General features: G+C 39.6%; 1 protein-coding gene across 2 annotated transcripts in view; it reads left to right on the top strand.

Moving 5' to 3' along the window:
• The window catches only part of ARAP3 (ArfGAP with RhoGAP domain, ankyrin repeat and PH domain 3), a 149892-nt gene extending 126183 nt beyond the window's left edge, over positions 1 to 23709 (top strand). The window contains exons 26-33 of one of the 2 annotated variants that reach the window (XM_077474239.1): positions 667 to 795; positions 1142 to 1275; positions 2087 to 2169; positions 4637 to 4672; positions 4802 to 4865; positions 9670 to 9807; positions 19388 to 19426; positions 22227 to 23709. In XM_077474239.1, the coding sequence (XP_077330365.1) occupies positions 667 to 795; positions 1142 to 1275; positions 2087 to 2169; positions 4637 to 4672; positions 4802 to 4865; positions 9670 to 9807; positions 19388 to 19426; positions 22227 to 22871 (1268 nt within the window). In that variant the 3' untranslated portion in view covers positions 22872 to 23709. The remainder of the gene's footprint in view (positions 1 to 666; positions 796 to 1141; positions 1276 to 2086; positions 2170 to 4636; positions 4673 to 4801; positions 4866 to 9669; positions 9808 to 19387; positions 19427 to 22226) is intronic. The other variant, XM_077474240.1, reaches the window with a different exon arrangement.
• Positions 23710 to 24152: the final 443 nt, after the last annotated feature.

The raw sequence follows: 24152 nt of genomic DNA, 5'->3' as shown, positions 1-24152 counted from the left end.
GGGGGATTAGGTGTCCAGGGTTAATTTTAGGGGATGACTAAATGTCAAGTGTCAGAGTTTAGACAGGATTAATGACGTGTTTTCCTGTCAGTGTGATGTTGTTTAGGCCTGGCAATTGCCTACAGAAGCACCTGTTAAAGGGACACGATCAGAGGCATCTCTAACTAATCTCAAATACAAGCTGAGTGCACCTGAGGCTCTGTTCACATCTAGGCGTTGCTATTTTACAGGCGTTTTTTCTGGCGTTTTTGCAGAGTTTTGCAGTGTTTTTGTATAAGCGTTTTCAAGGTGAAAAAGTCACCAATGTAAAAACATTAAAATGCCTGCAGTCTGCTAAAAAATAAGCTCATATACTTTTTTGAACGACGGACGTTTTACTTCAGGTGATAGAATGCTTAGCTGTGAACAGGGGCCATTGAAATGAATGGGATTTGTCTTGTTGGGTGTTTTTAGAGCTGAGGCTTACAGCAGTTAAACACCCAAAAAATGCCTAGGTGTGAACAGAGCCTGAAAGTTTTCCGCTTTTGCCCATCTAAAATCCCTTTGAACATGGTCATTGTAAAGCTATGCCTTCTTTTCATCTTCTGTAAATTGCAATGATAACCTTGAAATGAGAAATTATTAAGACTCTTCTTTGATATTTATTATATTCCTATTTTTCCACAGAGAGACCATTACATCCCAAGGAGAGAGTCCTGGAGCAAGCCCTACAGTGGTGCAAGCTGGCGGAGCCTAGCTCTGCTTACCTTCTTGTAAAGAAGATTTCATTTGCAGAAGGAATCTGTCTGTTCACAGGTGGAAATTGTCACTGTCCTTTGTTAAAACTGTTATCCTGCTCACGTTCTTTTCCATTGGCCACTCCAAACTTTGTGCATTGCCGTGTTTGTCACATGCACAGGTTTTCATACATGGGTACATCAGGTTCCTATTTCTTTGAGACCCTATTCTATAGCAAATTAACGCCAAGATGATGCAGCCATATAGGTCAGTGATGTCCATAGCCTAACCACAGGTTCACACTAAGCTTTAAAGGAATTCATAGTTATTTAAATGTGTGCTTTTAACGTATATGCATCTTTAACTGTTAATAAAGATTAAAAAAAAAAAACATAGGGACTGCTAACGTACATGTGTCTTTTAGGTACAAAGAGGGAAAGCCCAAAATGTGGCTTGTTGAAATGCAGAGAAGAAACCCCAAAGTTACTGGCCTGCAAATTTCAGGAGAGATATTTTGTTATCAAGGATCGAAAACTTCTTCTGCTTAAAGAAAAAAAGGTTTAATATCTAAAACCCCTTTGATCCTTTCTGCATGTCTCTTCTTCATCCCCGTTTTTTTATTTTATTTCCTCCTCCTTGCTTTCATGTTTTTTCTTTTTGATTATTACAAAACCTTATTCAAGGAATTTGATAATAAAACAGAAGTAGTGAGAGTGTTAACCCTCATAAGATGTCTCTTTTTCTGTCAGTTACACTTTACGTCCAGGATTACACAGCTATAGTTTATTTACCAATGTTTTCACTTGTGATTCACAAATATTTTGCCCCAAATTTAATAATTAATTAGAAAAATGTCTGTTTTTTTTTTTTTTTAATACTTTGTTACGTCCTAGTGCTTCCGATCTCCTGCAGCCTCTTAGCACCAATTTCCTTACACTTGCATTACAATGATGGCTGCATGGAATTTTCCAAGACGAGTTTCCTGATAGTGACAGTACTAAACCATGCCTGCATAGTGTTTGTGGACACAGACACTTGGAGTCTCCATTGGAAGTCCGTATGGTCAAGTGACAATGCAGTAGAGCAATTGGAAGACAGGGACAGAGTGTTGTCACCCCATAACATGAAGTGTCTAAACAAAGACCTTCATGGTAGGACACCAGACATTATTTTAAAGAAAGCTGCAGATTTTGACTTTTGAAATTACATCAACATTTACATGTTATTTTAGTGATTCTGTTTTTGTTATTTTAGTGATTCTGTTTACGAGGTTACATACAGTATATTTTAAATCTCTTAGTAGCAAAGAGCTTTAATAAAGCTCTAACTAAAGCATCATATTCACTGTGGATATTATTTTGTGTTGCAGAGCTCCAAGCCTGAAAGAGAATGGACTCTTGAAACTGCCAAGGTTTACATGGGAATTAGAAAGAAAGTAAAGCCACCGTCTCCGTAGGTTTTGCTTTTATACATATTCAAATAACTGTTTAAACTATTGAAAATGCATAGATCACTCATGAGTGGTGCATCATATAATAATAACAAAGGCTTTACATTTAGAGTTGTAATAAAATAATAATAACATTTTTGCTGGCATGAATTGATATGAAGCAAGTACTAGGTCATATGTGAGAAATAAAAATGAAACAAAACTTTAGTTTCAAGATTAAAAACCTCCTCATACATGCCTTAGCCAGGGACGGACTGACAAATCATGGGGCCCCCAGGCAATAGGAGATTATGGGGCCCCCGGACAATAGGAGATTATGGGGCCACACAGTATACACAAACACAGACACACACACAGTATACAATCACACAGTATACACAGACATGTTTCTATTGGCTGAGAAGGCACTGGAGAGGTGGGGCAGCTATAATCTCTGAATTTTTAGACCAAAAGGATGTCGGTAAGGGACATTTCAGAGACAGATGTAAAAAAAAACACAGATTTTTACATACTTTCCCTGGTTTTACTGAGGCTGGCAACCCTTATGGGGCCCCCTAGTGGCATGGGGCCCTCGGGCAGTGCCCGAGTGGCCCAATGGTCAGTCCGCCCCTGGCCTTAGCTGTTGAACTGATGCACAAATCACATTAGCTAATTTAGTGCTGTGTCTTTATGTAATATATTATGTATTTTTTTTTATCATTTAGACTGTATGGGAGTAGTTTTTATTGTGTTGTTGTGCTACGTTTCCAGGAGAAAAAAATGTGATGGCTCCTATAGACGTGTATATATAGGTGGGTGTGTGTATATACAGTATCTCACAAAAGTGAGTACACCCCATACATTTTTGGGACTATTTTATTATATCTTTTCATATAACCACACTGAAGAAATTACACTTTGCTGCAATGTAAAGTAGTGTGTGTGTGCAGCTTGTATAACAGTGTAAATTTGCTGTCTCCCTCAAAATAACTCAACACACACCCATTAATGTCTAAACCGCTGGCAACAAAAGTGAGAACACCTCTAAGTGAAAATGCCCAAATTGGGCCCAATTAGCCCTTTTCCCTATCTGGCGTCATGTGACTCATTAGTGTTAGAAGGTCTCAGGTGTGAATGGGGAGCAGGTGTGTTAAATTTGTTGTTATCACTCTCACTCTCTCATACTGATCACTGGAAGTTTAACGTGGTACCTCATGGCAAAGAACTCTCTGAGGATCTTAAAAAAAGAATTATGGCTCTACATAAAGATGGCCTAGGCTATAAGTAGATTGCCAAGGTGCTACAACTGAGCTGCAGCACGGTGGCCAAGACCATACAGTGTTTTAACAGGACAGGTTCCACCCAGAACAGGCCTTGCCATGGTCAACCAAAGAAGTTGAGGGCACGTGCTCAGCGTCATATCCAGAGGTTGTCTTTGGGATATAGACATATGAGTGCTGCCAGCATTGCTGCAGAGGTTGACGGGGTGGGGGTCATTCCTGGGCCTACACTCTCAGTTGCAGAGCCTCAGGCCAGCTGGCCCCGAGGTGCAGATCCATGCGCCACAGGCCCCAGGCCAGGAGGGCCATGAGGTTGTGATAGTGGACCCCAAGTCAGGGGCCCGGAAAAACATCCCCATAAAATGGTGTCGGTACCTTAAATACCCTCTCCCAGAATGTACAGCAGGGAAACCACACCCACTGAACTTTTTCCAAGCAAGAGGCCGTATTCAATGCATCCAGCCTGCTGCTGTTCCACACCCACCGACGGTGACAGCGACACCTACGGTCAAGTGGGAATCAGTGCAACCCAGCTGGACTGGTACAGAAACCAGAACGTTTAGAGAAATTAATCTGAGCCAAACTACAGCTTCAGACAACCAAATTTGAAAAAAAAATAATAGTGTCTGCTCATCAGGAGCAGGGCGCTACATATATTATTTTTTTATTTTTTTTTTACAGTTCACAGGACCTTGGATGCGGTTTTATTATTCTATTATCTTTTCAGGCTGTTTTTCCTTCATTTTCATCTGGTGATCCTGAAAATGAAAGATTCCTGTTTTAGAGTCACAATGCTCACTGTACTGTATCTATAGAGAGGCAACATTGTCGCTGTTTGACAGAAAGTGTTTTAGGACAACAGAACACCTCTCTTCTTCTCCATAACATAGACCCCCCTGAGATAACTGGGAATGATGTGAACTGATATCAGTTAGCAGAGGCAGAAAGCACAGGAAGATATCAGCTCACAAGATTTCTGGGAAGATCAATCGTTTTTTTTTGGGTCTAATGGGATATATGTAAAAAAAATGCATAGTATATTTAACTGACTAAAATAGGAAAATAGGAGAAGATCACTGTATGGGTTTAAATTACAACAATTAAACTTAAGTCTTAAAATAAACATTTTCTGCACTGCCTTACTGAATTAGCCTTACAGTGTTTATTTCATTTTATTCATGCTGATTGCAGTTCCTTGTTTCTTCACTAGGTGGGGCTTCACTATACACTTGGATAAACAGCAATTGTAAGTATTCTGAGTTCTAACATACTTGTGCCAACTCATGATGATTGTCAATGTATTAATGAAAATATTTGTTTTAAAGCTGAAACCATGTATAGATATAAACATGTATATATTTGACATGTTTTGTAGGTGCCTGTGCTGCACAACTCAGGCAGAGATGTGGGACTGGATCAGCAGCATTCTTAAGGCACAGGTAATAAAATAATATGTATAACATGCATACTACTTGAAATAACAAATTAAGGAAATGTAATGTAATGTGTTGACTATATGATTTTCTGTGTTATAAAAGCAGGATAATTGATAGCCTCTAAACAACTCCAAATGAACACACTGTGCAAAGTAGACAGCTGTTTTGTTAAACAAATCCCAAAGCAGGAACAAATACTTTATACAGCGCAATGCTGCTTCTGTAGCTTCCGGACACAAATTATCCATTTTACATAATACAGTACGGATCCCCGTATTCCACGTATGTGAACCCCAAAACAAAAATGTAGTATATTGCAGCTTACCAGTCTTTAGATGAGGTAGCTGCATTTGTTTTAAGGATTCTGTCTTTTATTTTCACTAGGTGATTTTTCACATGACACGCTGTCCCTGGGTGGTTGTGCTCACTCCTCCACTGTAAAATCTTATTTTTGTGTCCATTGAGGAACACAAGTCCTACCTTTCTTTGTAATTGTCCCTCTATTCTACTTATTCACAAAACTGAGTCATGACGGTTGGAGTTGAGGTTATTTAGAGGCTGGCTTAACTTTTTTTGTTTGCCAGTGTCATAACCACCTGAAAGCAGCACTAGAATATAACCAATTGTTCTAAGATGATCTACTTTTCCTGTCTGCTTTTTTGGACTGCAAATATCATATTTTTCTGCCCTTGCTAAAAATGTTATCCTAAAAATAAAACTAATGCCGACACCTCATCTAAGAACTGGTAAGCTGTAAAATGTTAGATTTTCAGCTCACAGTGGGAAAAAAATGTCCCAGGTGCACATTATATGTTTTTAAAGCGAAGTTCCACCCAAAAGTGGAAGCTCAACCGATCTGCTCCCCCCCCCCCCCCTCTCCGGTGCCACATTTGGCACCTTTCAGGGGGGAGTGGGAACTGGTACCTGTTATGGACAGGTACCCTTCCCCAGGTCTCGGGAGACTGCACCGCCTTTCAGCATCCTTCATAAGTTCAGTCTCCTTCCTCCACCACCGGGCCAGTTAGAAAGTGCAGTGCACTTTGCTCATGTGCAGAAGGGAATCAGCTGTGAAGCTGAAAGGCTTCACTTCCGGTTTCTCTTACCAGGAATGGCAGCGGCAGCACCTGAGAGCCGATCCGAAAATCGCCTGGGGTGCCGTCTCGTGCTCCCTGGACAGGTAAGTGTCCATACATTAAAAGTTAGCAGCTACAGTATTTGTAGCTGTTGACTTTACATTTTTTTCCCCCAGGCTGGAGCATTACCATAATGAGTGTAATTCCTGGAAAATGAATAATAAGGCTGGTGGGGAGAAACAATTGGTATAGAGACTAATGTCATATACATGTGACACAGTATTTAACTGTTCCCCGGAAATATAAGTTCCATAATTTATTACTGTAATATAATGCTGGAGGTGATGTTATGGGGTATGAGGGAGCACCCTGTACAGTCCAGCTATCTCTACCCCCTTAAGAAAGCATTGGCACAGCAGCACACACATTAGTGGAGGGTTACATGGTCAATCAATGCTGGACAGTTTTGAATAAGTAGTGACAGTACAGTCTTCACCATTTTACTGTGGTGTCATCATCCAAGGAGCAAACACGTGAGGAGCTTTAGGTGGCCAAGCAAGTTAATAGATACTTGAGAGCAATTTATACTGAGCATTCCTAACTTGTTTTGTCTGGAGTAAACATGCAGGTTCCTGGGGAAGAGCTGATAGTGGAATTTGTTCTCTGTTATTATTAGGCCTCTTGATATATATTTATAGTTTACATAGATTTTCTCTAAATACGCCTTTTTATTTCAGTTTCGCTGACTTTGGCCTGTACAATCACGCTATACACATATATGGACTTCATTTAAGTGGTTGTAAATCCTTACATATACCCAATGACGTGACTGGCCTCATGTGATACACAGACATGAAACAATTCCTGCTACATATGTTGCACCTGACCTGTTTATCTGCAGTCTTCTCTTCTTTACAACAGTTCAAAGTCCAGCATGTATAAAAGCTTGTCTGAGCTGTCAGAAAACAGGGGGCAGGGAACTGAAATTATACACTGCAGAGGTCAGTTAAGAAGAGCTCTGACAACTGATTGGAGGGAAGGGACACCCCCCTCACACAACATTTAATTTTTTCTTGGCGTCAGGAAAACTTGTCTGAAGCAATTCATGCTGATAACAGAGGAATGGGGCAGCAGACAGAAATTACACTTAGTGCATGGGATTGAGACAAGTACACACTATAGAGGAATATGCTTTGTTCATATTTCTTTTCTGAGGTTTACAACCACTTTAAGGCAGAACTCCAAGCAAACCGCTAAACACACAAATTAAATACAAATAAGGAAACTGTTTTACCTATCAAAGTATTTGTCTTTATGTGTATCCGGTTTTGAGATCTATACAGATTTGTAGCACACCAAACATCTGCATGACAGGGCAAGAGACCTCATTTTTCTTTGCTGCAGTAAAGTAACATTTAAAAGTCCCCCAGGCTGTGACTGGACAATGAAATGACAAACAGCAGACTGATAAATTCAGATCTCCTCCTATCAGCATGTCTCTTTATAGCACATGAGCACTACATTACCTGTAAATTCCTTTTCTTGAGGTATAGTACAGAATGCAGTACTTGTATTGATACACCACAGGTTATGTGCATGCTATCTTCAGTATGGGACACTGGCAAAAAAACATACTAGGGCTGCCCCTATAGCGTACTCATATAAGCCTGCACAGTCTGGGAGAATCCAGTTTTTTAGCAAGCAATAAGGATTGATCTACTGTGGTCAAAGAGGTGTGGGGCATGTGTCCTGTACTATACTTTAAGATAAGGAATTTACAGGCAGCAAACTGCAAAAAGTGTAGATGTGAGGGAAAGATGGTAATGTATAGATACGCATATTGTATATCTACTGATGCCAGAAACTCCCTTTGTCTGAGAGAACTAATGACAGATCTCTTTTATTTCATCTGAATTTTCGTTACACAAAGAAGCTGTTTAGAGATTTAAGTCCATTATAGAGCAGGATCTCCCATTTGAGTTTGGGACTCTGGATAGGTTTAAATAGATACCTTGAAAACCTTCTTCTGAAGGAACTGGTACAACCACTCCTTGTACCTGAAGGTAGTGTAGGGCGGTCATTAAATTTGCCGCCTTTTGGTCTGAAGCTGGAAGATTGGAAAGCAAAAACCAAGGAGGGGGCAGAGAAAGATATTCTATTTTGTACTGCTTTGAAAAGACAGATTGGACCCAGGGGTTCGGTATGTCATGGATCCAGACTGGAGCAAATTCCAACAGACAGTCCCTCACTTCAAAGAGTGGAGGGGCCTATTGTAAGGAGAGCTTCTGGTCTGGCTTAGTGGACTTGTTTGCTGCAGGGCAGAACGTGCAAGGACAAAGAAGGCCTTTAAGAGTTCTTCCAGATGCCTATCAACAGAATTCTTTACAAACAGATATTGATTTGACTCCATTAAAAGAGAAGTATGTTTTTTTTTTATTTACCCATCATGCTTACCTAGGTGGATGCATCATCTGTCTGATGCTGCATCTGTCCCTCGGCGCCTCTGCACTGAGAATGGGTGCGGGCATCAGTCCAGGCGCCTGGCGGATCCAGACTTTATTTTCATGATGACATGGTGCCTGGACTGATTCCTGTGATGTCAGCAGAGAGCGGACTTCAGACTGCTCTCTGCTGAAAACAGGTTACAGGAGTGCAATACGAATTGCACTCCTGTGTCCCACAGGAGAAGCCCAGTCAAATAAGCTCAGGCTGAACTTCTCCTTTAATGATTAGAAAATAAAAGGAACATACCTAAGATTAAAATTTTAAATAAAATTTTAGTGTGTAGCCAGCATGAGTCTAGATAAGAGGGAGAAAATGGCAATTTTAAAATGCTTGATAAAAAGTTAGAGGTAAAATTTTAGGGCTTACCACAATAAATGTAATGTCTCCCAAATCCTCCGCCTATAAAACCAAAAGAATGTGCTACACACTACAGATTGTATTATTAAAAGCTAGGAACTGGTACCAGCATACGGGCAAACCCTGGGTTACCTTATCCTTAACGCAGAGCCTACTAAGGGTCCAATTTGAGGTGGAGGAACTTGGCTGGCCTGCACAGAGTCCTCAACCCAAGAGAACACCTTTGGGATGAATTAGAGCAGAGACTGTGACCCAGGCTTTCTCATCCACATCAGTGCTTAATCTCACAAATACTCTTCTGGAAGAATGATCAAACATTCCCTCCCATAGACACTCCTAACCCTTGCGAACAGCCTTCCTAGAAGAGTTGAAGCTCTTATAGCGGCAAAGGGTGGGCCAACTCAATATTGAACCCAACAGACTAAGACTTGGATGCAATTAAAATTTATGTGCGTGTAGGCAGAAATCCCACTACTTTCGGTAATATAGTGTATATTTATATGCAGGTAGCCATATTAACAAATTACAGGCAAGCTTTTTCCCAATGGTAGTGCTTCACAGAAGTTGAGCTTTATTGTTCATCTACTCTCGTCTACCAGTCAGGTCTGACATACTAAAAACATTGAACTCTCTAGGTGTCTGAGGTTGTTTGTCAAGAATGCTGACTAAATACCCAATAGAGGTAGAACTGACACATCTGTATATGGAAATATGGTAGCATAAAGATGTGAAAAGTTAAATAATTACTGCAAGGTAAAAATCATAACTAAAAATGAAAAAAGTAAATATTCATGCACAAACATCACACATCCTGCTGCAATACTTTTAATGATGTAGTATTTATGATTAAAAACAAAATGAATGTTTTGCAGCATGATGACCTTCGCCCTGTGATTTTAAGACGTCATTCCTCCTCTGATGTAACCAAGCAGAAATTTGGTACTATGCCTTTAGTACCGATTCGTGGGGATGACACCAACTCTACCATGGTGACTGCTAATCAGACACTGGTAAGTTTCAGTGAAATAGCTCCCATGTTGACTGGGGCAAATGATGCATGCTTGGTAGAGCGTTGCAGCCATGTCGTTTTGTTACATGATATTTTTCACTAATCCTAAGGACTGTGTGAAAAAGTAATGGTATTCGTATGAGTTGGACCAAAGATGGAAGTGTGGCGTCCACATTATTTAATTTCCACATACCTGAAACAGCCCATTCCAGAACAGTGCTAGTTGGCAACTTGATCTAAATACATATTTCATTAAAGAAAGGTGATAAGGGGGCACAAATCATAACCATGAGTAGAGCAGTATTAAACCCACAAAACAACATTTATTATATTGTAGCTTACCAAGTCTTTAGATCATTAGATGTGATGGCTGCAGTTGCTTTTTTATGCTCTTTCCTTTATTTTCACCTGGCAATCCGGCCAGTAAGTCGTTTTGTTTTTCAAAAGAACAAGCTCTCCTCTAAATGTAGCAATTAGTGTTTGAGGCAAACCATTTACCACTGACAGGGGTGCTTATAATGATCAGCTTTTATTTGTGTAAAACCTTTATCCCAAGAGAAAAAACTGTTACTGTAACTACTTGTGTACCTGCAGTGTGAGCTGGAGTTTTGTTTCAGTTAGTGTATCTAAATCTGCTAGAACATCTAACATTCCCTCCCCTCCAGCTTAATAATGATGCTGTCCCATCCTGTTATGTTGGAAAAAACCTGAATCACCTACTGTGTCATATTGGAAAAGCCTGATTAACAAAGCACTTCCACTTTACAAGGCCACGTACCTAAGTAGGGGATGCTCCAAGAAATTTGAGAAAGTGTGGCAGGGCTGGATAGACGCCAAAGATACTTTGAATTAGTTTGCTGAGTGGGGAGAGGATTCCTTGATAGCCAATAGGTGCACGGGGCAGGTTGATGCTATGAGCTCTATGGGTCTTTCTGTTGTGCCTTCAGAGTCAGGGTACATCATTACTTTTTGGGGAGCTAGTTTTTATCTGCGGGATACGGCTGATGAACATGCTCTGAGATCTGATATCGACTGGGGGGCTGCACAGGGGTATGGGAGGGAGGGGGGGGGGGCTCTGGGTCATGTGTTTGTATGTGTTGTTTGTGTTGAAAATCTGTTAATAAAAACGAATTTACAAAAAAAATAATGATGCTGTCCAAAGGTGACCAAATGCTCCTTCATCCAGAGTGGAGGCATTATAATACAGGAAGTATGTTACTGGCCAGATTCTCAGGTGAAAACAGAAGCAAAAAAGCGTAAAAAAAGAAAAACAAATGTAGCCACCAAATCCAATGATTGCTAAACTGCAATATATAACATTTTTGGTTTTGTATTGTAATACTGCTTCAAAGCACTTTTTTTTTTTTTTTTTGCAGCTCAATTTTCAAAGTGTATATAGCCTGCCCCATGCAAAGCTGGCACTAGACACTGACTGGAGGTGGGGGGGGGACATTGTGTGGAATACAAAATAGTAAATTCTGCATGAAGGATACGTTGGGGAACTGCCTTCCGGTGCCTCCCCGTAATGCTGCCTTTGGGAACAGGATCAATTGTAAATGTATAAGTCAATGGAGACATACCAAAAATACATGAAAAACACACCAAAGGTGTGTTTTTTGGTGTAATTTTGGGGGTCACATGACAATTTAAGAAAAATATGCTGGTTGTGAAGGAGTGAGCACCGGCAAGCATCCTTAACCTCCCTGGCGGTATGATTAGTTCTGGTTTTAGGTGCTGAAAGCGGTACAATTATTTTGCATGGAAATTTGGCATTTTATATTGTAGTCCTGTAATTCTTAGGAATAACTCTCTTAAATCTGTTCAAACCAGAGTCTAGCAGACATCCCGGGTATGATAAAGTTTATAATATAATAAAATAATAATAAAAATTATTCAATAATGTAATCAAATCCAAAAACGCTGAAATTTGCTCATTTGCAGAATTGTCGCTGTCATTATATTTAGTGTGTGATGATGAATTTCCCCACAAATCGCTATCGCTCAATTCTGCAAGTGATTATAATTTATTATCGCTGTTTTTCAGTTGGTCTAAAACCACTTTTGACATAAAGGGACATTTTTTGGTTGCTATGGGCAATCTCCAAATTCCAGGCAGAAAAAACAGTATTTATAATATAAAAGTGCATGCAGGGCACTGCACAGACCACTAGGGACAAAGGGGGTGTGTAATGATTTTATACAGTACTGTAATCTGTAAGATTACAGTACTGTGTGTGTTTTGTGTGTTTTGACTTTTTTGAATTTGGCGCCGATCTCCGCTCCCGTGCGCCATAACGCCGCAGGGAACGGAGCTCGGCGGTATTCGGCACTGTGAATCGAGCGGAGGACAGCTCGATCACACAGTGCGGAGGACATCGCTGGATCCAGGGGACAAGGTAAGTAACTCTCCCTGTGTCCTCCCTGTATCCAGCGATGCGATCCCGAGTCTGGCTCGGGGTTACCGTTTATGTTGCTAAAATCCCAACCCGAGCCAGACTCGGGATTACCGCTAGGGAGGTTAATGACCAGTGAATTGCTGGTTGTTAAGGAGCCGGCAACTACCAGCATGCCTAAAGTGCTTCTAAATTCTTAAGGTTTTCTATGCATTAAGGTAAAAAGCCTTCTGCTACAGAGGATCCCCCCCCCCCCAAGCACTCCTGATACTTACCTGAGGGCAATCTCAATCCAGCACTGGGCATGAGAGCAGCGGTTCCTCGCTGGGCAGATTGATAGCAGTGGAAGCCATTGGCTCCAGCTCCTGTCAATCAAATCAATGATGAGGGAGTGGGGGGTGGGCCAAGCCCTCTGTGTCAATAGATGCAGGCAGGGCAGCTCAGGATGGAACCTGCACGAATGCCCTTATAGAGTGTGGCTTTCTATGGGGGCATTCAGTAGGGGGGAGGAGCCAGGACCACCAACTGGGAGATTGAGAAGAGGAGGATCGTGGCTGCTCTGTGCAAAACCAAATCAGCTGTAGTACAACCAATCAACTACTATTTTCAGAAAGAGATGTTAGGAGTGGCAGCCACCATATTTCTTTCATGACAGGTAGGTCTTTAACTGCAGATATTTACTGTGAAGGTCAAAAGTTATGGTGTTACCTCTTGCTGGAATCCAGCTGTCAGTGATGTGCCTTTTAGGCCTCATGCACACGAGACGCAGTTAAACGCGTGTTCAGATGCAGTTGGACACTTTTTTCAACTGCCCCTGAACTCATTCAGTGTTATCCTATGTGTACATGCACACAGTCTCGTTTTTTGCCGTTTTTATGCAGTTGCGTTTAACCTCATTTTTCCAGAAGCAAAAAATGGGTTCAGACACAAAACTTTCCACGTTTCAGATGCAAAACGCGGCTAAACGCAGCACCCGCGTTTAGCCGCGTTTGCGTTTATATGCGTTTTTAAAGGAACCCAATTTTTTGGACCTGAAAACTCAGAAATATGATCTGAGAATGACATTTTGTAACCCGACTTTGGGGGCCCATATCTTGGGGCCACTTATTGCCAGGAATACCATTTGGTATGCAGACACTGTGGATCTAGCACTACAACATATCCAAATTTGGGGTTCCTATCACCAAGTGACCCTGAGATAGGGGGCCCCAAAGTCGGGTCACAAAATGTCATGCACTTTTCTGCATCAGAGATACATGGCCTCAAAGTCAACTGTGACCATCTGCGGCAATGTAATTTGGTCATTAGGGTTGGGTGTTATGGTAAGTGGTTATTGTTTAGGATTAAGGGTTGGATTAGGGTTAGGGTTAGTGAAAGGGATAGGGTTAAAGGCATTAAAAAATATTATACTACCATATACAGCAGCAAAGCATTAAAATATATTAATCAGTACATATTTCACGATAAAAATATATATATGGCCAAATAAATTTAAAACAATTATAAAAAATCTAATTAACATAGATTTGATTTTAAATAAAACAATTTGAAACTAGAAAAAATGAATAAAAACATATATTAAGATAAAAAAATAAATAATTAACTATTTTAATATTGTTTTATATTAGAAATAATGAAAACATGTTAAAAATTGCCACAAGAAAATTTTAAATATTTTATAAAATTGGATAATTTGCTATAAATAGACATTATTTTTAAAAAATAAAGGACAGAGAAAAAAAATTCATCTGAACATCTATAGATAAATATATTTTATAAATATATACACATACCTGATCGTTACCAACAGACGTTCCTCTGGTGACACACTGTTTCTCATATTGGTGTCCACGAATGTCAGACCAGGTTGTACTTTTTCTAAGAGCAGATCAAATGTGACAATGGACATCCGGGTAAAATTAAAAAACTTGTCGGGGTAGGTACGCAGCTGCACATACATGTTTGTGAAATATCCAACGGACATTCGCTGTCCCATCAATGGATGGGTCCAATATCGACGAGCTCTGACTCTGGACCTCTCACGAAATTTGCAACGACGTTGCTGTCTCATCAAGAGCAACATCAGGAGCATTTCCTGACATATATTCAATATGGGATCCATTTCAAAATATATACCACAGAAAGAGAGGCAAATGCAAGTGTAAAACTGCTCTCTATGCTGCTGCTGCTCACTCTGATCAAAATAGCAGAAATAGTTAAAAAAAACATGCTTTGAGAGCTTGGGGAGGGTCTACATGATGTTATCTTTATAAACGCTTATAAATGCAAACGCCGCTAAACGCGTCTAAACGCGGCATGCAAACGCGGCAAAACGCGCGTTTCTAAACGCGCTTTTCAGCTTTTTTTGAGCAGAGTTTTCACCTGCGTCTCGTGTGCATGAGGCCTAAATACCCTTTTCCCCATAATTTGGGGAAATGTCTGAATGGTATAGTTAACCAGCAATATGGTAGCATCAGACATTGCTGATTCTATTCATGTCCTGTATAAGCAAGATACATTTAGAAGTTTTCTGTGTTTGAACAAAACAAGATAACCCACTGTAGTTTCAGTATGATATTTTACTTCTGTTTTCCAGTCAAATGAATGTTATTTATTCTAAAGAAAATAGTTTGACATCATACTGGTTTCTGAGATCTCATCTGTCAGTATCCATATAAAGTCATGGGGGGTTATTTACGAAAGGCAAAGACAAGGCGAGCAAGTGCACATGGAAGTGCAGTCGCTCTAAATCTGAGGGGTAGATCTGAAATGAGGGGAAGCTCTGCTGATTTTATCATCCAATCATGTGCAAGCTAAAATGCTGTTGTTTTATTTTCCTTGCATGTCCCACCCAGATCTACAGCAACTTTACTTCCAAGTGCACTTGCAGTGCAGAGTGGATTTGCCTTTCGTAAATAACCCCCAAGGTGTCCGACATAAGACATTTAGGTCTGTATGCAGTAATCAACATCCATTTTGTTTGTTGTGCTGCTTGATCCAGAAATGTGTTCAAGATGCCAAATGACTGGATTATACAAAATTTGCCAGAATAATGAATCCAAAGCTAGTTAAGACTGAGGGATCCAATATTGAACTCAAGTCCAGTCAATTCCAGGTATTTTTAGCAAGTACAAAAAATCACAGTTGATCTTGCTATAAATGCAGCGTCCTTGTCGCTTCCTGTACATTTACTTTTGTAAGCTACTAATCTAACCATTCTTCACGTAAACAAAGATAAACAAAGGCAGATGTGCTTGTCCAGTCCACAGATACAGTGGAGTGAGTGAGTGTACCGTAGTCACTCTTCAATAGGAAGCATGTATTTGCAGGATTACCAGATAGAAATATAGGTAAAAAGGCCTGAAAAAAAACAAAACAAATGCAGGCACTTCACCTAAGGAATGGTGAACTGCAATATATTATATTTTTGGTTTTTGGTCAATAGATGTCTTAAAAGATAAGTTCATGTTTGCTGTTACATATTACTCCTGTATTTGGGGTGTAACATGCTCCAGCACCTTCCCACCTCACCCCATGACCCCCCCCCCCCCCGTGACATCGGGCGGGGGTTCCTCTGTCACATTCAAAATTGGCATGTCTGTCTGGGGCTTCAGACTTGTAGTTCTCAATGGACTATGAGGGCATTAATGAACGTCCTTGTAGTTCATTTACTCTTCCTCCAGCTTTGTAAAAGAGAGCCTGTACAGAGGTATGGGCAAGAAAGCTGGAGGACATGTCAGCATGGAGATCCACTGATCTTGGGTGCAATACTTTGCAGGCTCCTTGGGAATAAATAATAAATGCACATTGTTTTTTACTGCAAAAGTTTGTGTACTTATTATTTTTTACCTAAAGATGAACTTAGACTTTAACCACCTCCCACCCACCATATTGTGAAATGACGGGCGCAAGGTAGCTCTCTCATTCTGGGTCGACATCATATGACGTCGTCCCACTCTCGCCGTGCTTGCGGGGGCATGCAGCGTGGCAATTTGTGGTGAGCTCTGTCCCTGGGACATGGCGCATCACTGATCTAGGTAAAGAGCCAATGATGAACCTCTTTACCCATGTGATCAACTGTGTCCAATCACAGCTGACCACATTTAAACAAGGGAATGCTGATTCTCTCCTCACACTGACAGTGTGTGAGGAGAGACGATCAGCAACATTTCCTCACAGGCGAGATCTACACAGATCATCAGAGCACTGATTATCAGTGCAGCCCCAACAGTGCCCAGCAGTAACGCCAGTCAGTGCCCATAAGTGATGGCAGTCAGTGCTGCCCTTCAGTGCTGCCCTTCAGTGAGGCCTATCTATGCCACCTATCATTGCCCATAAGTGCTGCCAATCAGTGCCCATCAGTGCTGCCTATCTGTGCCCATCAGTGCTGCATATTAGTGCCTCCTCATCGTTGCCACCTCATCAGTCCCTTTTCATTAGTGCCCATCAGTGCAGCCTCATCAGTAAATGGAGAAAAAATACTTATTTACAAAACTTTATAACAGAAACTAAGAAAAAACGATTTTTTTCAAAATTTACAATTTTTTTTTTTAGCAAAAAATAAAAACCCATAGTGATTAAATACCACCAAAAGAAAGCTCTATCTGTATCAAAAATATGTTAAAAATTTAGTTTGGGTACAGAGTTGCATGACCATGCAATTCAAAATGCGACAGGGCTGAAAGCTGAAAATTGGCATGAGCAGGAAGGGGGTAAAAGTGCCCAGTAGGCAAGTAGTTAAAGACCCTGGCTTGACACTGGATTTTGTAATGCACTATTTCTTAAATTTGGAAGAAAAGCAATGATTCAATTTTTTTAGTTGTGGCCATTGGGGTCTGGTTCTGCTTTAAAGGGTAAGTTCACCTTTGTACACTTTTTTTTTCTAAATTCCACCCTCCCTATGCACCAATATAGCATTCATGTACTTTTTTTGCAAAAAAATATCAAAGCTTTCCATTAAATCTACAGTCATTTACTTTTCTTATCCTAATCCACATTTCCATTAGTAATGTCTTTCTTCCTGATCAGACTTTAGGTCATGACACAGGAAGGAGTTGACCAGCTGACCTCTTTAGCACACATCCTGCATCATTCACCCTCCCATTCCCAGGTGCACATTTTTTAAATGAAGTGCAATCAATCAGTGACCGCCCTTCTCACTAAATACACAATCAGATTGCATAGTGTATGGCCATCTTTATACAAGTACATTGGAGGGACTAGACAGAAACACTCAGCTTCAAGCCCCATTCACATCTCTGCATAGCGGGAACTCGCATCCCACTTTTGTTTTTGTTTTAGTGAGAGGGGAGACGTCTTGGAGCATTTTCACTCATCACACATAGGGCAGCCTGTCCAACTGAATAGGCTGCCCTACACACAGCAATCAGCCCAAAGAAGCTTCAGAACTCATTTTTAGAGTGGAGCTTGGTGCGTTTTTTTGGTGCAGCGCATTTCTGAAATGCAAGAAAATGCACAGATGTGAATGCAGCCTCATTGTTCTTGTGTTATCACATCAATTTCACTTTCAGGCCCCATTCACATCTAGCATAGTGGGAGTGAACGTTTTGTGTCTCGTTTTTCTTGTCACACGCATAGGGCAGCCCATTGATTTCAATGGGCTGCACTGCATGCGATTAATGGGACATTTTGGCATTTTGTGGGCTGTGCGTTTTTTTTTTTTACAGTGCAGTTTGCTGCATTTGCCCCTCATTTTTTCACTTGGCAAAATGTTTTTGCTTCTGTGTTTGGTATGCCGTTAACAGTTAATGTCACTGAAAGCGCAACTAGTAATTTTAAGTGTATAAACATGGCCATACACTATGCAATCTGATTGTATATTGTGTATTTAGTGAGAAGGGTGATCACAGATTGATTGCATTTCATTTAAAAAAACATGCACCTGGGAATGGGTGGGTGAATGATGCAGGGTGTGTGCTAATGAGGTCAGCTGGTCAACTCCTTCCTGTGTCATGACCTAAAGTCTGATCAGGAAGAAGATATTACTAATGGAAACGTCTGGAAATGTGGATTAGGACAAGAAAAGTAAGTGACTGTAGATTTAATGGAAAGCTTTGATATTTTTGCAAAAAAATAAATAAATGAATGCTATATTGGTACATAGGGGAGCTGGAATTTAAGAAAAACAAAATCATACAAAGGTGAACTTACCCTTTAAGGTGCGAAACTGGCAACAGAATAAAACTAAAATCAGTTTTTCTGTCATGGAATGAGAGCACTCTCCTGAACTTTTAGTTCTTTCATTTTAATACTTCTTCCTAAAATAAACCTAATGAGAACACGATACTGAACTTTCATTTCCTGTTGGTTCTTTCATTATTATAGGTTTTTACATAAAAAAATAAATAAATAAATAAAGTCAGACATTGACTTTAGGTTGGTTAGTTTCCCTCGCAGCTAACTTTTTTGATATCTATTTTAAAACCTCAGTTAAAAAACGTACTACATGTGAGGAGGGAGTTGAAGAATGTGGTTATCTTGTGAAGATTTGTATCAAACTGATACAAATAATGATAGAAAACTGTCTTTGGGGAAAAAAAAAACAAAAAAACTGTTTATGGCAAAAGACGAAGTAATGTTCTTTGAAAAACCAAAATTTGTGAGCAGGAAGGTTTTTTTTTTTATTGCAGAAAATACAGGACTGGGTTGATTTGCTAAAAAAACAAAAAAAACAAAATGTGTTTTTGCAAGAGCATAGGGTGAAAACAAAGTCCTGTGTTAGCAAAGTTGTTGGGGGTGTACACTGAGCTGTGCACAGCTTCCTCATTGTTGACTAAGGAGATAAGATAAACAGGGTTACTGGGGCTAACCTTAGTTTTTATGTGAAAAGCTAAGAATTGCATGCGTTTTCAGTTGCCAATACCTCTGGAGTTACTATTCTTTTAGATATGTGTTTGTCACTGCTTATTCCTTTTATATTCATATGTTATGCTTTAATTGCTCAGGCTTGTGACAAGTGTACTATTGAAAATGACCATTATGAGATAACAATAATGAATGCAAAGACAGTAGAGTATGCTGTAAATGAAAAAATAAAAATAAATCACAAAGATTATGAAAAGGGAAACCGTATAAAGAAAGAGACCGGGCCCAGGGAACACCCCTTTACCCTTTTAGCAATGTTTATGCCTCAATGCTTCTCTTTCAATCCTTATTTCTGTTCCTTAGCGTCGTCTTCATACAAGAAGAACTCTGTCAATGTTCTTTGTAAGTATATGTGGTGGTATACACCCTTGCATGTGCACTCATCATGCTTTGCACAATGCATGTCAGTTTTTGAGACATTAAGTACAGTAGCATGACAGCCGGAAATGTTACGATTGCTGATTTATGTAATCTTCTGACATGTGTAACCATTTCTGCCTTTAATAAGACTAAACCAAAAGATACATCAGCATATAGGACATAATGCACTTTCTAGGTTGGTTAACTTTGTACAACTCAACGCCAGTGGCATGCCGCCAATAAGACACTTTTTTCTTTTAATCAAAGTAGGACATCTCACGTTGTCACAAAGGTTTGCCACAAATAAGCATATATTTTTTGACAATATGCAGTGTTGATATGTGTATGGTTACGGTATGGGAACGATCAACAGACTTGCTTTTGATTAGGTAAATTGTTTATTTTCTATCCATTCTTTTATATCAGGGATATGCAATTAGCGGACCTCCAGCTGTTGCAAAACTACAAGTCTCATCATGCTACTGCCTCTTGGTGCCATGCTTATGGCTTTCGGAGTCTTGCTGTGCCTCATGGGACTTGTAGTTCTGCAACAGCTGGAGGTCCACTAATTGCATATCCCTGTTTTATACCCTTGTGCCCTATTACTGCCTAATGGAGAATTCACCTGTTGTGCAGTTTCCCATGTATATTACACCTTTTGATTGGGTTGAAACTTTGATGTAAGCATCATATTTAAAAAGATCTCCCCATATCTGCTGGCTCTCACTGGCCTTGCTTTGTTTGGGGTCTTCTCTGTAATGCTGGTGGGAGTCATTGGAGTTCAGTAGATGAAAGAGAATATTTCTAATGTAACAAAATAAGTTTAAATATTTTCCAGTTTCCCAAATATTTGTGAGATTTTATATTAAACCCAAAATGGGTCACAACAGTAGTGATAAATGACCACATGAATGCTATGAAGCATGTAACAAAGATGGCTTAGTAAATCTCTAACTGCATGGTTTATCCAAGCATAAAGAGTAATGCAACATATCTAAAGCCAAATTTTTTAGGTTTGCAGTCTTACAGTTTGTTTCACTTAGAAGGCCACCATAAGAAAGCCACCAGTAGAAATGCCCGTCCCAGTTAGCATGGCATAGAGAAGGAAACAGCAGTCCCTCTGTAGAGGTCTCACGCGCCTCCTGCAAATTCAGACATATACAGTAGCTCTGCAATCAGCAAAGCTTATGCTCCTTCTCTCATGTTAAGGTAGGCTTTCAATTTTGAACTTTACATTACTATCTGTCCTGGAGACATCGGTCACCAGTTCAAATAAAAACAGCGAATCCACATTGAGAATAAACTTAAAATGTTTTTGCTTTAAGGCCCCACAGCTTATATTGCCCTTGATATGAACGCCTTTCAGTGCAGATAATTCTGTCACATATTTTTCTGGAAAGAGATTTCAAATTGTAATGCATATTGTATAGTTCTGACTGTTAAATCAGATATATAATTATCCTGGATGCAGGGGGATCAGCAGCATAAATGAACACAGTTTTGCACAGTTCTGAATAAGTTTGTGGAGGACAAACCCACCCCCAATCCTCTTCACTTGACTATAGAAAAAAAATCATTTAAAAACCTTCATTGAGAGCTATACCTCTCCCTATTGTCATTTACATATATGACTCCAGAGGTCCCAGGCTATCCAGTGCACATATTATTAAGTATGCTGGGAGTTTGCTTCTACCAATGCTGCAGATTTTCATTCCTTATAATACACATCTAGTCGTTAACTATTGCATACATGGAAAGCGTGTCATAAATAGTACCCATATGTAAATCATATTAACTGAAAAAGCAACGTGATGGTCAACCTTACAGAGCTAGGGTAATTGGCTGTGATCTGCTGTTTTGAACAATCGGACGCATAAGCTTTAAGTAGCAGGATTGAGAGAGTATAAATTAAAATTATTAAAGAGCATTTTCAGTGTTTAGCCACAGACTAACATGAGTGTACTTCAGTTTGCATGTGCATGTAAGGTACATTTACTTAACATATGTTTGTCAATTTCCTCTTGCATGAACTGTACATAAAAATAAGAAAAAAAAACAATTTGTCTTTCTATGTTCTGTTCTGCTGAGCTGCATAGACCACAAGGACCAAGGGAACTTGTCTGTAAAAATTAAAAAATATTTTCTGAACATCGCAGCAAACACACCTGCCACTGTATTGGTGTATATCATATGGGGATGTATATCATAAACAATGTTGACCAAAAGCCAACAGGACATGATCCAATATGTTGGTGTTTCCAGCCATGCAGTGTTCTAAGGACAGTTTAATTGACCCAAGTTCTTGTGCCAAGTGAACTTCATTCAGTCTTTAGGGAAAAGAGCTCAGCATAATACAACAGGGATACAGAGAAAGTCTGTGTGTACTAGGTTTTTAAGTGAACCTTTGCCAGTAAAACAAAGTGACAGATGCCCCACTCCTTAGAAACACATACCTTATGTCACTCCTCACAGCTTTATTCAACCACCAAGATCAAAGAAACAAAGCCCTGTATAAGTTCTGAATTGTTTCAGTTAGAACTTACATAGGGCTAGGGGGAACTCTCCCCATCCTCATGTGATGGAGCTGGATGAACAAGCACCATCACTGTCATGTGGAACGAGTCATGTACTTCTCTATACATGAAAGTACCAGGAACTTTCACTTCATTAAAGCTAACCCGTTGCTTTGTCGTGCATGAGTGAGTAGAGCAGAGGTTTGCTTTAAATTTGGTAATAGAAAAATGTTTGTTGCTTTCTGACATAACATTTTGTATTGTTTTAGCCTATGAAGATGCATCAGGACTCTCTAGAAGAGCTTCAGGAAAAACAAGATGATGAACATGAGCCTGTGTATGAAGAAGTAGGAAATTTTCACAGCCTACCACAGGCAGAACTAGACTGCATACTATCAACAGAACGACTCCATCTGCCTCCCCCACTGGATCGGACAAAAAAACCTGTACTAAGCCCTAATCCAGACCAGATAAAGGCAACTCTATCTGCTCCAACTAAGTCCAGCTCCCCAGAAAGGTCTGATAGGGAGCATTTTAACAAGACTCAGTCTCTAGACCGAAATCTATGTGTGGAAAGTTTTAGGACGTTCCCAAGTGATAGCAATAAAACAGTCATGGCAGAGAGAGGTGCTGGTCCTAGCATCACAAAATCAAATTCTCTTGAAAGACAGGTGGAACCCAACCGAACTCCGCTAGGTACTACAAGAACACAGGGTGCGAAAAGCACACTCGATTTGAGCACATTACCACTGTTTTTTGAGCCAACAGCCCCCTCAGACTCATCAAAGGTTCCTGCGTGGAAGAAGGCCTCTCCTTTTTCCATGAATATGCAAGATAAGCTGGTACAGGAACTCAACACCATGCTTAGTAAGAAAAATGAAACTGGGTCAGAAGCAGGCCAGCAAGTGACGTGACCTAGTACCATCCCTATCCCATGAATTCTCTTCATTCTTGAACTTCAGCATGGCACTCTGTTGTATATTAATTTCAATACAGAACAAACAGTGATAACTATAACCATGAGCTAACATGGTGCTATGAAATCATTGGCTTTTTGCTTTGATTGATATGTATGTAATCTAAATATTCTTTGTACAAAGTTATTCATGGTCATCTTTAGATCAGCACCATAATTCAGTATATTGCTTACTCAACATACATTATTGTATAAAGCCTATGATGTTTTAAAACTATTTCATTTTTGTGACTATTAAGTTATATATTTTATTAAGGATTTATGGATATGCAATTTGGAATTTTTATCCCAATCTATTGTTTTATAAGCTTGTTGGAACTGTAGCAGGACATTCATTTGATGTTGGAGTACACATAAATATCATTCATGGCTTACAGTATTTTATGACTCTTCAACTTCATACATCTATGTTTGATATTAAGGGGTCTAGTTACAAGTGTTTTCAACCAGGCACCAAATTGCACCCATCTTTTGCATCAAATTTAATTGGGTACATTTTGAGTCAAAGCATTGATAAATGGACCTAGTAATTTCTAGTAAGGAAGCAATTTTTACCAAAACTGTTGATGCAAGTGCTGGCTAAAGTAAGGTTGGTAGTAAGTTTACATTCAATGAAATATGTTTATGACGGAACTGTTTTAATTTTTTTAAATTAAAACATTGAAATATGCCATACATCTATTTTGTAATTATCTTACAGTAGATGTTAAATGGTTATACTTGAAAACTAAAAACAAGAAAATCAAAAAACTTTTTATTAAATTTCTTTGGAGTTATACATTTGTTGGTTTATCACTATTTCGTAAAGGTCACCAGAAGCTAATAATTCTGATAATGTCTACATTTTTCATATTCATCTATTAGTGTTATTAAAAAAAAAATGTCTCTCATAATGATGAGTTTATAAAAATGATGTACTTTACTGAACTTTAAGACATATTTTAATAATATATTTTATTGTATATGGCAAGCATACACAATCAAACATACAGAACAGCCCATCCTGAATAGTCCTTCAGTAATTGATGCGTAAAGCATAGTTCCACCCAAAAATGGAACTTCCGCTTTAAGAGAAGGTGACCCCCTGACATGCCACATTTGGCATGTCATTTTTTGGGGGGGGGGGGAGTGGCTACCCTCTTTTCAGAGGGTTCCAACTCCCACTTCCTTCTAGCACACCCTCGGCGCCAGAAAGGAAGATCACCTTCACTCTCTCCCC

The sequence above is a fragment of the Lithobates pipiens genome, unplaced genomic scaffold (genome assembly GCF_037356315.1).
Source record: "Lithobates pipiens isolate NorthernLeopardFrog02 unplaced genomic scaffold, aLitPip1_a1.2 Scaffold_8, whole genome shotgun sequence".
NCBI lineage: Eukaryota > Metazoa > Chordata > Amphibia > Anura > Ranidae > Lithobates > Lithobates pipiens.
This window is presented reverse-complemented; position numbering and strand designations above follow the sequence as displayed.